This window comes from Tiliqua scincoides, chromosome 4, assembly GCF_035046505.1.
Source record: "Tiliqua scincoides isolate rTilSci1 chromosome 4, rTilSci1.hap2, whole genome shotgun sequence".
Taxonomy (NCBI): Eukaryota; Metazoa; Chordata; class Lepidosauria; order Squamata; family Scincidae; genus Tiliqua; species Tiliqua scincoides.
Window position 1 is genome coordinate 175,480,343 of NC_089824.1, and position 14,588 is coordinate 175,494,930.

Sequence of the window (14,588 nt, forward strand, 5' to 3'; positions counted from 1 at the left end):
AGATCTTATGGATGCCAGAGATCCTTCAGGTCTCACTTAGTCCTCCCCACAGCAGTCAAGGCAGGATTGCTTCATAACACAGGGACTGACTCATGGCCCGTCTTATTTATTTGAGACCTATACTCAATCTAGCCCAATTTCTTGTCCATCAAGAGAACCCATTCCTTCAAGGAACAGGACGAGAGATGCTTAAGTCAGGGTGATGCAGTGATGTATCCAGCACAATTTTTTTCCTGGTCCTGTTTCTAAGAAGCTGATTTGTACCCTGGCAGATTCAGAAGGAGAATGAATTGCCTCCTATGTAAGAAGAAAGAAATGTCACCCACACAGTCCCAGTTTTGCTTTGTGTCTACAGGGAAGCAAAGTTCACCGAGTCACCAAAAAAGCATTAAAGCTTCAACTCATGGCTAATCCCAGCCAATGGAGCTTTTCCATCTTTAGTCCCCTCCCCTGGATAGCTTTTATCCACACCTTACTACATGTCCCCATACATTGCAAACACCTTCCATTCCACCCCATCCTTAAGCTTTGGAAAGAAGAAAACACCAGCATATACAGCCACAGCAATATTCCTGCAAGCTAGCAGATTCCAAAGCCTCTTCTGCTTTTGGTTCTCCCACACTGGCAGTTCTCTGTTTTCTTCACCTGCCACATCCATCAAGTTCTCTTTGTCCATTCATTTTGCCGCCTCCTCCTCCTTTCCTTTCCTGTGAATGGTTGTGAGCATAAGCGGAGAAGTGCGGTCGTGCAGGACTTCACGGGTTGCTTAGCTCCAGAGATTAAAGATGCTAAAGCCACTCTGGTTGGCAGAAGAGACACCAAATGGGTATGAGGAAGAAACATCTGGTGCTTGTTTCGGCAGAGGGTTGCGAGCACCATGGCTGCAGTGACAAGTCATTCTTCACACAGTTCCACTCCTCCTGCCCCTTGGTGGAAGAGGATGGAACCCCAGGGAACAGTGGCTTTAGTGTGGGAAGCTTTGTCTCCCCCACTGTCACCAGCATTATTTTCCAGTTCAGCATGTACCAAACTATGTCAAACTACAGCTGTTCTTTAGCTGCTAGTCCTTTGGCTTGGTGTCTACCCCACTGATGCAGAGGACCTGACTCATGCTGCGTGAAATAGCAACCGTATGCTGCATCCACTACTGGTTTTAAAGGGCTGGTCTGGGCAGTTGTCTGGGCCATGGCACAGAGGCAGGCAAAACTGGAGCAGGGGCATTTTCCTCAGAGACAGCTTTTCCTTCCTGAATGTTCTCACAGCTCCGCTGAAGGCAGGGCTCCGAGAACGGCGACTGAGCGCATCGTTACTTGGTTGCGTTGGGGTGCAGGCTCGTGTTTTAGAATGTGGCTCCATGGAATTTCACAGCATTCACAGCGGCCAGGGCCTGTGCTGGAAAGAGGAGGGCACAGAAGGAAAATGTCAGTGACAGATGCTGGTGCCCAAGGCAGTGGCCTGCTACAGGGGTCTTTTACAGTTTCTATCTAGCAGCCTTGTAACAGCTGTGAATTTGACAGGCCAAAAGCCACAGGGGGAGTTTACAAGGACACGAAAAAAGCCAATTTTTCTTCACAAGTGTCTGTCTCGAAACCTTAAAGATCTTAACTGGAAGAGGTTGTGGCAACTGCCTGTCAATTGGAACAAAGTAGTATCTGTTCCAGGCTTTGGCATGCAGGCAGCACTAAGAATTCACAGCAGAGAAGAATCTGTATCATAATTTGTGATGTTCACTAGCACACATGAGTGAAACTTTGATTGGCCCTTCAGAAGATAACTGGACATTATTAACACTCACTGATCAGCAATGGAGTAGCAGTGGCTTGGGGCAGGCACCCTGTCTGTTGCATAGCCAGGCCAACTCACAGCGCAATCCTGACAGGTCCTAGGTCCAGTGCAAGTCCCTTGTGCTGGCTCAGGATGGTTGCAAACATGCCATAAGGCACATCTGCACCTCCTTGTGAGTTGGCTAGGCTGGTGCCCGGAGGCTGACTTGCCTATAGAGGCACCGAGGCTTGCATTGGCTGAGCTGAGCCGATGCAAGACTCTGGGGTGGGTGGGGAGGAGGTTGGAGGGAGGCGTTCCAGGGTGGGGGGAGGGAGGGCAGTGGGCAGCCCTGGGGGCAGGCGGGCGGGGAGTCAGAGGCAGGGCTGGGACCTGTCAGTTATGCTGGATCCCAACCCCCATTCCCGAGCAACATGGTGCGGCTTCAAGCCGCTCTGCTCTCCTCAGACTTGTGCCATCTCAGGAGGTGGCGCAAGTCCAAGGAGACCCATTGGGGCCAAAGTGGCTTACCTGGAGGCAAGGGGAAAAGTTTCCCCTTATCTCTGGCTGAGCTACTTTGGGCACCTATCCTGCGCTGGATACAGCGCACGCTTTTGGTTTGCCTGTTCCAGTGCAGGATAGGATTGCGCCCTCAGTTACCTGCTCCAGCTATTATATGCCCCAGCAGTGTAAGGTATAAGCAAAAGTCAATTAAATTCTTGACCTGCCTTCTGGGCTATCAACCACAGAGGACAACTAGAGAAAAAAATAATGCACAACATATACACATCTTCACTATCCAATAGGAGCAGAGTGGATGTAAGCATCAAATAAGGAACCAACCTTAAGGCTGCAATCCTATACCCATCCACCTCAGAGTAAGCCTCAATGACTTACTTCTGAGAAGACTTGCACAGAATTGCCCTGTAGGTTTAGCATAGTAGCAGATTACCTTTTTGGAGTTGTGGTTACTGTGTCCAAATGTTGACTGTTTGTTCATACCATTGACAATTTGTGGAGTGAATGGAAATGGCATTGCTCATGATGAAATGCACCTGTTCTGCCTAAGGCTCACAATTATTATTTCTTTTTGGCTATACCACTGGCTATACATTTCCACTACGTACTGGGTCAGGAACCAGACCCACAGGCAGAGGAAATGATGAACCTCTATTTTCTCTTTCCAGTTTTTGCTTCAACGATGTGTGCACCCACACCTCACAGCCAAACTTCAGAAGTCATTGTTTAATATCCCCTGACTTTTACACACACATGCATACATGTACACACACATCTGAGACAGGAGGAGAGGCGAAGACAGTTACTACTTGTGGTCATAGGGGATTGCGGCCACACTACAGTGCTTAACATGTGCCTAAAAATAACATGGGAGGCCATAAAAAAGCTTTAGTTGAACAATTAATTTAATTGTTAATTTAGTTGAACTATTATTACTACCATCATCATCATCGAGATTTTCACACAGTCAATCAGGTGTAATCGACTGGTTTATTTTATCTAGATATCAAGTCCTTCCCAAGCACCCAGGAAGCCTGACTTTTATTCTATTTTGATATTATAAATACCGTCACAAAATGTAAGCTATTCCCAGTAAAGCTGCTTTTTGCAGTTGACTGATGTTAATTTCTGTGGCCCCTGTGCTGTCCAGGTGCTCCTCAAGGTGTTATTAGAAAATATTGTGAATAAAATTGGTAAACAAATTTATAGAAGGTCCTATTTTATATTCTCTCTCTCTCTCTCTCTCTCTCTCTCTCTCTCTCTCATTCTCTAGCTGTTAGTGTTCCTGCATTTTCAGACTTATCCAACTCAAGGGCAATGATTAAGTGAGTTCTTGATGATACATGGAAATAACGCTTCATGCCCATATAGGGCACTATAGGTGGCAAGTTCCCAAAGACCATCAGATTTATGTTACCTGCATCATCATCACTCCCAGACTGCAGCTTTCATTTCAATGGGCTGAGTCAAAAGTGACTTTGCCTAAGGCCCAAATGAGACAGGACATGCAGTCACATGCATCTGTTCTCCCAACTTTTTGGGAGTGGAGCCTCTAACATTAAATGAAGGAGTGGTAAGGGGAATAGCTGCTTAGATGTTTGGCCATTTCCCCACTCAAAATTGCTCCCAAGCTTTTTTCCCCCTCTCTGCTTAGCAGGTGAAAGATAAAGATACCCATATATATGGATACGTGTACCCACATCTCTTTCCTTGCAAGAAAATAAAGCAGCTAGGAGGCAACTGAGGAAAGAATACATGGCTTATGTTTGGGTCCGGACACCTAGTGAGTTCATTATGAGATCTGAACAAGAGTTCTCAACAAACAGCTCACATTCTTAACCTCAGGAATACCCTCATGCCATAAGGGCTGCTCATCTGTTGATATCAATTGGCATAGGTGCATTGTTGCTCTTTGGATTAAGGCACATTGCCGCAGCAGAGGATTTTTACCAAGGGGCTCCAGGAAAACTGAAGCATCTTGCACTGATTCCATTGAAGGAGACTGGGTTTACATTGGGGTAATGACTGGGTAAAGAAGAAAGCATTAGCTCAGTGGATCTCAGTGGATGAATGGGTTGATGAAAAGAGGAAACTCTTGAAAAAGAAGCTTACCACTTCTTTCCTCCAAGAGACTGATGTACATAGATAATGAGATGAAGTATAATAGAAAATGTGCTTACTTTATGGCTCAGACACGCATAAAATGGCTGTCAGCACCCTGGGATGAGTCAGACGAGAGGGACTTGGTCGGTGGAGTCGGAGAGGTTGGGGAGGTGGGAGGACTCGGGGTGGCACATTGAGCTGGAAACAAGAAATGGAGATAGGGCCTGAAGAATGTGATGCTTCAGCCAGAAAAGGGAAAACAAGGACAGAAGTAAAGGCAAGGAAACACATTTCATAGAGTAACAAGGGTTAAAAGAAGGGGGAAAGAATGATTAGAACATCAGAGCAGTACAAAATGGCTCCTCCATGGTGCACTCACAGAAGTCCTCCGACGCAGCACAGGGAAAACTGTGGAATAAGGCCAGGAGGGAGCCCAGCACTTGCCCTGTAGGACGACAGACACCACAGCCCATATCCTGGACTGAACTATTTTCTCCTGAGCATCTCTGCAGCAAACCATGTCAATATTCACATTCACATTGACTGGAACGTCCTCAACTCAGGCCTAATATGTGACGCTATTCATTACAGATTGAAGAACCAGATGTGGCTTGAATCCTCTGGCTTTATTGGCAACAAGGCAAAATCAGCCATTACGCTGCCCAGTTTTCAGCAGTTGCAACCGGCCTTTCAGCAGTATCTGCACAGATGGTGGCAAATCCATCATGCCCTTTGGGGCCATATGCAAATACAGTGTCCAAAACCACACAGCTAGCATGATCCTGAGCCAGTTTTAGCAGGCTGTGGTCCCAGATGCCATCAGCTTGCTGCCCAGCAACTCCCACAGTCAAGTGTCATAACAATTCAGGGATGGGATTGCATCCCCAGCATGTCCACATACAGCAGCTCAGAAAGGAGGGTGGTTGTGTATATGGTGCACATCAGAACCCTGGAGCTCAGATGTGAGGAAGCTTCCTTCAGTACTAATCTCTGTCCACCAAAAAACAGCAGACAGGCTATTACTAGCTTCCAGTTGTCAGCACAGTAGCACCCTGAGAAACCCTTTGGTCCATCTGAACCACAGTGCATGGGAAGATGAGGTTAGTGCTGCCCCTTGCATCATTTTTTTCCACTGAAAATCACCCCAAAGCTGCTGTTCATGACACCAACCACAACTGTCCCTCTAGCAACTGCATTTGTTGAAGAGAATGAGACAACCTAAGTCTCTTCCTTAATAAATGTCATGTGAAGTTTGGCCCTCAGAGGAGGAATCTTTCCTGCAGAGACCTTCTAGGAGGGCAGTGGAATTAAAGCAGATGGACTTTCAGAACCTTCTGATATTGTCCCTCATATAATGCAATGGAAACTGCCCCTCCTCTAATGGGTATCAGATAGTGTGACTTCCCTTCCAGGGGAAAACTTCCATAGCCTAAACTCTTAAGATTCCTCTAATGGCATGGAAAAAATCTAAGGCATTTTCCACAGACAGTCACTGCAATGGAGAAAAATGTGTCAGTAAAGGTGAGCCTGGCTCCCTGCTCTTGACAATTCTGCTGCCAAGCCACGCCTGCAGCCCAGCCCAAAGACCTCCAATGCCATTGTTGTAGTGAATAGCTAAGTCATCAGAGACAACAGTAGCTCAAGGTATAAGAAGCAGCCAGCTAAATGCCAGTGTTGATGAGAAGAACTGGATCTCCCTGCATTAGGCTCAATGGGTAACTGGCATGGATGTCCTGAGTTTTTAAGCTTGGTTTTTTCCCCCCTTTCATGACATGTTGGATCACACCCTAGTCACTCCAGATGAGTGGTGTCATTCTACTAGATTGATTTCCGGTGGCACTGGAATGGGACTGCCTTTCTTAGAGTGAAGGCACTGTGCCACATTAGTTAGTTCTCTGGGCTATCACTGGATGCAGGACTTTCTGGAAAAACGTTTATTACTGTATATATATATGATGAGCCACTAAAACGAAACAAACAGGTCAGATTTTGTACATTAGACAGCAAATATTCAACGCATTAGAAAAGATGTTGGCTACACATGACTGGCATAGCTCCAGGGGGCTGCAAGTTAAGGGAGGGGACAATGCAGTTAAACAGCATGCCTGTCACTGTACAAGCATTTTGATAGCCTGGACAAATTAATATATTGCTCTGCATTGTTTGGCACTTGGCAGCAGCCACAGAAAATGACCCAACTGACACATTGGCACTTGTAGAGAAGCACAAGAGTGCGGTAGCGCATTTGGCTTTGTAGCACAATTCTGAAGCCTTGATAAACACTCCAGCAAATTTAAAGCAGTGGCACTAATTTGCACCAGTAGCGCTCCAGCTGTCAAGTCTGTCGTATTGCTAAAGCACACTTCTTGTCTGTGCAAGGGAATTTTGTCATCACCTCTTATTCATTTATTTTACCAAGGGTTATACATCCCACACTCAAATGCAGAACCAATGAGGACTGGTGGAACTCACAGACAGGAACGGAAGCCTTTGCCTCTTTCGGAACCTACTGTTCTCTTTCACAATCTTTCTTGCCACACAAGGAGCATTTGTGTACCTTACCAGAGAGCATGCGGCCCCGTCGGGAGGCTTCTGCAGCCAAGGCACAAGAGATCTCTATTCGCTTCTCCTGCTCCTGTAGCTGGGTTTCTGGGTCCTGGGGCATGTCCACCTCTCTCTCGTTGAGGGGGACCACATTCTGCATGCTGGAAGGAAGACAGTTTGTGGTTAGCTCCAGCAGTTGACTGCCTTAGAACCAAAATCTTCAGATTTGAGCGTGCCTGCAGCATGAGGGGACCTTCTACTTCTGTTGGCCCTTCTCTTTATCTTGGCAATGGGTTTTGTCTTGGCGACTGACATGGGTTTCCATTTTTCTTCTACATCTGCTGCTGAGGTAAGAGAAAGGGGTCCAGTTCTTCTAGGCCTAATATTTTCTGGGACACAGACAGACCAGGTATCAGTAGTGAGCTTCCATCAGGTGCAGATGCCCAAGCATGCTATGCATTCACACTGGCTCCACTCAGAACTCCGCTCAGAGAGTACAACAGGGCGCTCTCAACAGATCAATTAACCTGAAGCAGCATAGATAGTGAGGACACACAAAACAATATATTTTCGATTTAAAAAAACCTACTTACCAGTGAGATAAAGGTTCCTGATTTAAATCACTGGCATACCTAGGGAGAGGAGGTGCCCAAGAGACACTTCTGGAAGGGCAGTGCAGCAATCCACCCCCCCCATGCTAATCCGTTAACCTGTGCCATGCCTGCTTGCCACTCAGTGACCCATCCTCCTGGTGCTACTCCTTTCCTTTAAAAAAAAAAAAAAAGAGGGGGGCAGCTCAAAGAGGCAGAGAAGAAGGCATTGCTGCTGCCACTCAGCGTATTAGTAGCTGGGGCGGAAGGGTGGGTAGCAACTTGGAAGTGGCCCAAAGAGGTGGAGGAGGATGCTGCTGCCATCATACATCATGACTTGGAAAAGGGGGAGTGGCATTTCATGCCATGGCCCCGGGCAGCAGGATGGCCAGGACTGCAGCTGATTAAAACTAACCAGAAAGGTTATTGGTTTTAAAAGTCCCCCAAGTATCTCTCCTCTGCAAGCTTAAGTGTAGTATATTATTAAAAACCAATTTTCAGCCAACTCAATGTAGCAAAAAAATTATTTTCAAAAGACCAGGAAAAGTAACTTTAAAGGGACCTTTGAAACATAAATGCAACCACTTTAAATTAAAGCAAAGGAAGTCCATTTTAAAATCAGAATGCCAATTGTTCAGTTTTAAATGCATGTGAAAAATTATTCGGAGATCTATTTCTGTTCATTTTTTGAATATAAAGTGAATCTTTTCAGCAGCAAACTGCCTCACAAGGGGTCGCTTTCACCTTGGCTGAGGTTGCTGTGTTCATGCCACTCAGATCAAGTAATACATGCATTTGGAGATCTATTCTGTGGACCTTAGTGACCACATGGTACAACGGGAAAGCAAAAATGCATGAAGTATGAGAAAGAAAATCGTGGCCTGCATTGCACCTGGATTTGGCAATGAGCGTCTTTATCCTTTCAACTTTCTTTTGCTTCTCCTTCATCTCCTCAGGGCTCAGAGGCATATCAGGCTCCAGCTCAATATACCTCTCTGGGATGAGGACTTTATCTGGGGTAGAAATCTGAAAAGAAGACAGAGGCAGGTTGTGAGTTCAAAAGGCAATAATGAGGGTACCTGTTTTGTAAAAGGGTTTTCTCAGGTAATTGTTTCCTTTCCTACCACCCAACCACTGGCTTTGATGTTATCCATTTCTAACAAATTTTCTAGATCAGATACAACACAGAACAACCTGGCTCTAAATTTGGCTTGCCACTGCCATGAAATTCTCTCAGATTATCCAGTGTCTTGGTACCTTATCCTGAAGACAGAGTTCATAGACTTGATCTATGATTCCAACCACACAGTAAACCAACTACCCTGGAACAACAAACACCCTACAAAAACACCTGCATCCTCTGATGAAGAGCTAGATGGGGAAGTATCTATTTGCATGTTTAGTGCTTTTCCTCTGGCTAATTTTTTTTAGGGTTGGATAGGACTGCAAAGAAAGACAGAGCACCATCATGATCCTGTTTACTGGAGTGAGACAGGTCCAGAACTGAGGGTGACCTCATTGCCTTGTCTGTCAAAGAGTGAGTAGGAGGGACAATCCATGCAAGGATATCCTCCTCCAGTGCTAGGGACCAGGGGTTCAATCATGCTCCATTCCTCTCTCACATTTCAGAGGAGGAGAGTAAGATCTTCTACTTTCACTTCTAGAACAAACCAAAGTTGCACATTATGTATGCACATAAACTACTCACTGATTTTTCAGACTCAAATTTGTTTACAAACCAAGATATGAGACCGTTTGTTTTTAACTGACCAGTTTGCTGAAACTGTATGTAGCATGGAACTGTAGTTTGTTCTAGTGAAAGGAAAAGCTTCTACCCTCCTCCTTGCAACTCTTTAAGGCCATAAGCTCTCCAGGGCTTTGCACTATATCTGAAGCAAGCCAAAGTGGTGACTTGCAGATGCCTTCTTGCTCCAACCATCTGTGTGCTTCTGCAAATTTCAGAACAGGCAACTGTAAATTCAAGGGAGAAAAGGAGCAGAGATTCTGTTCCAGGCAGGCTGTGACACAGCTCAGTGTTGGACCTCACCTCCTTGCTTATGTCCACATCATAATGCTCTGGCTCCAGCTCCATTTTGCGAAGGCGGGCAATCTCCTCCCGGGGAGTCTCATACATCCTGCCAGAATCTTCAAAGCGTAATGCTGCCTCCAGGTCAGATATGTCCACTTCATGGATGCTGCGGTGTCTGCGCACCTGGAATATATCATGAGCAGAGCACTTTAGACTCAAGTTTCAAGTACTGCAGATCACCCTGCAGAATGTCTTCCAAGTACTTCTATCCTGCACTGGACCAATCACCTCCCTCCATTCCTCATCTGCCACTATGTGTTTCCATTAGCCCTGCTCAGTTATTAGTCATCTCCTGGAGCAAACATGCAATCAGGGTCAGTAGGAGTGTACCAGTAAGCTCTACTCTCTTTGCCAAACCACCCTCACTATCTACAATTACAGCATCTGTCTGATAAGACCAACACTGCACTCAGGGATTTTGCTGGACTCCCAGTATTCCATAAGGTCATAGAATGTTAGAGTTCAAAGGGACTGTTAAGGTCATCTAGTCCAATCTCCCACTCAGTGCAGGCAACTGCTACAGCATCCATGATAGGTAGCTGACTAGTCTCTGGTTGAAAAAGTCCCTAAGAGGGGGACAACTGCATGAGGTAGAGCAGGACAGCTCTTATTCCCAGATCATGAAAATATAATTTTCCTGAGTGCAGTGCTTGTCTCTTCAGGTAACTGTGGAAGTGGAGGACATTGGCACTTAACAAGTGGGGGCCACTGGCACTGGAGACATGACTTATTGGTATGCTCTCACTGCCTGCCCTTGACCACATACCCCATGAGGTGAGGAAAAACTGTGAGGGTATGCCTTCTATCTAAGCATACCCTGCAGAGGCTGATTCAAGTCTTCCTGAAAAATCTCCTAAACTCTATCTTTTGACTTGACAAACTTCAGACTGCTGTGGAACATCTGACATGCCTCCACTACTTCCCTACTTCTTTTGCTCCCCCTCTAGCCTTACTGAGAATCCTAAAGGATCTGGAAGCCTGTTTGCTGTTTGGTACCTTGTTATTTTTGGCTGGTTCTAATAAAGTCATTTCCCTACTTTGGAAGGAGGACTTTTCTTTGAATGGACCAGCATCTCCTTACACTTATCGACGCAGAGCTATAGCCCATCTTTGCACAGCAAAACCTTTGAAGCATCTGGAATCAAAGTAAGGTATGGAAATGCTTATCTGAGTGGGCCTGGTAAATAAATGGCAATTCAGGAATAATGCCAAATGGAGTAAATGGCAAATGTAAAAAAAAAAAAATGTTGGCTGATATAGGGAAGAATTACCACTTTGTAACTGGCTGGAGGTTTAGAGAAAGAGCTCTCTGCCTGTTGTGAATGGGCTGGAAGCTGCAAGCTCCGTCTCTTCTCCTTCATAGAACCACTTTGGTGGCGCTTCATGCGATCTATCTGCTCTTCCACACTCATCTTTGCCTTCATCTCATTGGAAAACACAGCACTCTTTGGCCTGTCCTAGAGGGAAAACACAGGGTGTTTGTGGTTATAAACAGCATTGGGATCTTTACTGCATCTGGCCAAGAAACTTTGCTTGCCCTGAAGACAGATTCTGGAAGGGAACACGTCCTGATTGCAGGAGACCTGATTTTCTCAATTTGATTCTTAGGAAAATCATGTCTGTAGAAAGCAGCCTTGGTTTCTGTTGAGAGAAGAGGAGCTGAATAGCTGGATTGCCAAGGGAAGCATGGCCCCATTAGCAAAACAGTTTGATGGAACATAGGACTGGCAATGTCTGTGTGGTTATGCACTGGTGATAAAGAATGAGACAAGGGATTTGGAAACAGAAGAGGAAGCTGGAGTAGCAGGAGACTCTGCTGTATAACAATAAAAAAAATGGCGACGCTATGTAACTGTGCATTTACGTTGTTCTGTGGGTTATTCAGGAGCGAAGCTTCAGTTGGATGTCACTGATTGAAACTAAAAAGCAAGGAGGGGAAGAAAAGGCAGATTCTGTTTTATTGGTACTCTTCTGTTTCCAAATGTATCTGAACTCAGCTATTCAGACCAAGTTCAGCATCTCAAGGGAGCTTTCCAAAGCAGTCTAAGAGAAGATAAAATGCTAATCCAGTTAATTCTCAGTCTTTCTGGCAACACCTCCTTCAGTCAGAAAGAGCTGGTGCAGTTTAGACATGATGGAAAGGGATGGGTGGGCAGTAGCCAAAAATAACTTCAGGCTCTCCTCCCTTTCTCTTCCTAGTAAAACAAAAGTGTGATGCGATGTTGTTATGTCCTATGCGCACACCACCATCCCAACAACAGTTAATGAAGAGAAGCAGGTAGTTTGATTATCTCATTTTTAATTTTGTAAAACAAATTGCAACTTGGGGGATTTATATTGGTGAAGAGAGTATGGGAGGAAAGCACTGAATCCCTCTCCTGGAGCCCCACCACTCCCCATTTTCAAAGTAGCCCCATTGAGCGGCTATTTAGCAAAACAAAAGCTGGTATGACATCAGATTTGGCTCTTAGAAAAAGTTCAGCCATTTAGGATAGGCATCAAAGACACAGCAGCAGTCTGCAGGACTACAAATTTGCAAAACAAAAATGGTATGACCCAAAACATGGCTGTCCATCCTCCATCTCAGCCACCTTGCCAGCCCATATAACCTCCATGTACTGATGACAAATTCTCACTGCTGCAATCAGAGAATTTGGCCTTACCCGGGAATTAAGCCCATTGGCTAGGTTGCTGGCACTCCTCCTCACCACACCTGACATAGGTGTGGTGTCTTCATCCATAGGTGACTTGGTTCTTGGGGGAACAATGCCAACTAGGAGAGTGCACAGGGCAAAAGAGATTAATTAGAAAGGAAGTTGAAAGTTCATTTACACAGTACTGGCAATGGCAGTACAGGCTTGGAAAACATCACCATGTTTCTGATAAGATCCTTCTTTGGAACCGGGTGGCCTCTTTCTAACAAGGAAGACTATTCCCCCAGGAGTTAACATTTTTTCTTTCAAAAAATTCTTTCAGACCACATTATTTGCAGTTATAGTGGGTGAGACTGCAGGGTTTGACAACCAAAAACTGCCACAAAATACATTTTTGATTGAAATTGAAGATAGTATCTTATACCGGTGGTCACAGTCAACCAAGAAATTCTGGGTTCAAATCCCTGCTCAGCCACGAAGTGTACTGGGGAACTTGGGGCCAGTCACTATCTCTCAGGTTAGCTGTGATGATAAAGGCAGGGCAGGAGGGAGTCAAATATATTGCCCTTATTCCTTAGAGGAAAGATGGTACGAGAAAAATAAACAGAATTATACCTGAAACAATTGTATAAGAGAGAGTGTTTTGCCTGATGAAGCTTATTCAGTGATAATATCACTGGATGAGCCCACCTGTATCTGCAATAATATATACTTCCATGCAATCTCCAAAGTACAGGAGTCCTAATCGTTACTGTGGTTACAGCCCAGTCCTATGGGCCTGAAATGCTGCTGGACCACCAGTGATACTGGTGCAATGATAGCCTTGCCATTGCAGCAACCCCTCCACCTGTGGCTGCTACATGGTCAGTGGTGCAGCAGCTGTAAAGCTGTGCACCATTGGTAGTGTGGCACAGATTGCCTGCCAGCAGAACCCTGCTGGTGGATAGCTGCTGCTGGATCCCAAACCCCCATCCTTGAAATGACCCCAGCGGTTTCTCAAAGTTATACCTACATCCAATGCACTGTCCTTGGATAATATTGGACCACAAACAGAACAATCAATGGGTAAAAGCAGAGCTGATGGTTGGGCACCTGTATCCTTCCATGTTCTAAAAGCAACCCATACTGAACACCACTGTTGCAATAAAGCCACAGAACCAAGCCACAGGGTCCTTTACCAGATAGTCATCATTCCTACAGTCCTATCAGCTCAGACCCTCATGGAAATGGAGACTACATTCTTTGAGGGCTATTTCCACCCTTAGGTCCCAGTATAAGAGCCCGGCTGGATCCCACCAAATGGGCATCTTGTCCAGATGCTTCACATAGTGTCCAGTCAGATGCCTCTGAGAAGCAGGGCTTAAAGGCACTAGCCCTCTCTCTGTAATAGTGGAAGCCTGGGTAGGTTATGGAATGGGCATACTACGGCATAAGAAGACCCAGGTTCAAATTCGCTTCAGCTCTGAGGCTGACTAGGTGACCACAGACTAGTCACACACTGTCTGCTTAACCTACCTCCCAAGGCTGTTGTGAGGACAATATGGGGGAGGGGGACATGGTATGCTGCTATGTATTTGTTGAAAGAGGAATAGGATGACAACAATCTATGTGGAAACTAGCATTTGCATAAAGTTCATAAGCACTATTCTTCTTTGTGTTTAGACACTTCAGAATATTTACTGTTTTAAAAACTGATGTCATCTTCCCTGAATACAAAGGACAGAAAGGGTTAAAAATAATAGGAAAAAAACAAAATTAGCCCCCCCCCCGCCCCAGAATTCTTGAAGGGTACCTTTGTTGAGAGCAACTTGCTTATCAGCCTCTTGTTCTTGCCTCATTTGCAAGAGCCCGGCCTCTGAAGCAGGGGACGTCCTATGAAGATCCTTCTTGCTCTGCTCATAGCTGGACTTGGACTGTGGGTTCAAATGCATTTTTTTGTGAGGAACTTGGGGGGGGGGGTTAAACTGAACAGAGCTCCTGCCTCAAGACAGCTGCCACTTTCCTTAAGTGCACAAGTTTCAGACACAGACAGACACACCAGAAATGAACAGAAAAGCCCATGCAACACAGGGAGAGGAAACAGGAACTCGAAGAAGCACCTGCGCAGGTTTTCTCATCTTTCAAAAATAAAGAGACAAATCTATGCTTGACTCATTTTTGTGGAACTGGAAACAAAACTGAGAGGTGATGGTTCAGAACTAATAGTTTCCAAAGAGCTGGGGCTAGGATTAATGAAGTTTTCTTATTCTTCTCTTAAAGCAGAGTCAGATTGTGAAGGAAATAATACTCAACACAGCCTCAACATTCCAGAGTCCTTCTTCTCAGATT

At 45.4% G+C, this 14,588-nt stretch overlaps 1 protein-coding gene across 5 annotated transcripts in view; it reads right to left on the reverse strand.

The window, feature by feature from the left end:
* Nucleotides 1–690: 690 nt before the first annotated feature.
* The window catches only part of PLEKHA6 (pleckstrin homology domain containing A6), a 144,065-nt gene continuing 130,167 nt past the window's right edge, over nt 691–14,588 (reverse strand). For 4 of the 5 annotated variants that reach the window (XM_066622911.1, XM_066622912.1, XM_066622908.1 and 1 more), the window contains 8 exons: nt 14,053–14,173; nt 12,270–12,379; nt 10,878–11,063; nt 9,565–9,729; nt 8,410–8,543; nt 6,946–7,088; nt 4,461–4,581; nt 691–1,392 (listed from right to left, as the gene is read on the reverse strand). In XM_066622911.1, coding sequence (XP_066479008.1) covers nt 4,469–4,581; nt 6,946–7,088; nt 8,410–8,543; nt 9,565–9,729; nt 10,878–11,063; nt 12,270–12,379; nt 14,053–14,173 — 972 coding nt within the window. In that variant the 3' untranslated portion in view covers nt 691–1,392; nt 4,461–4,468. The other variant, XM_066622913.1, reaches the window with a different exon arrangement.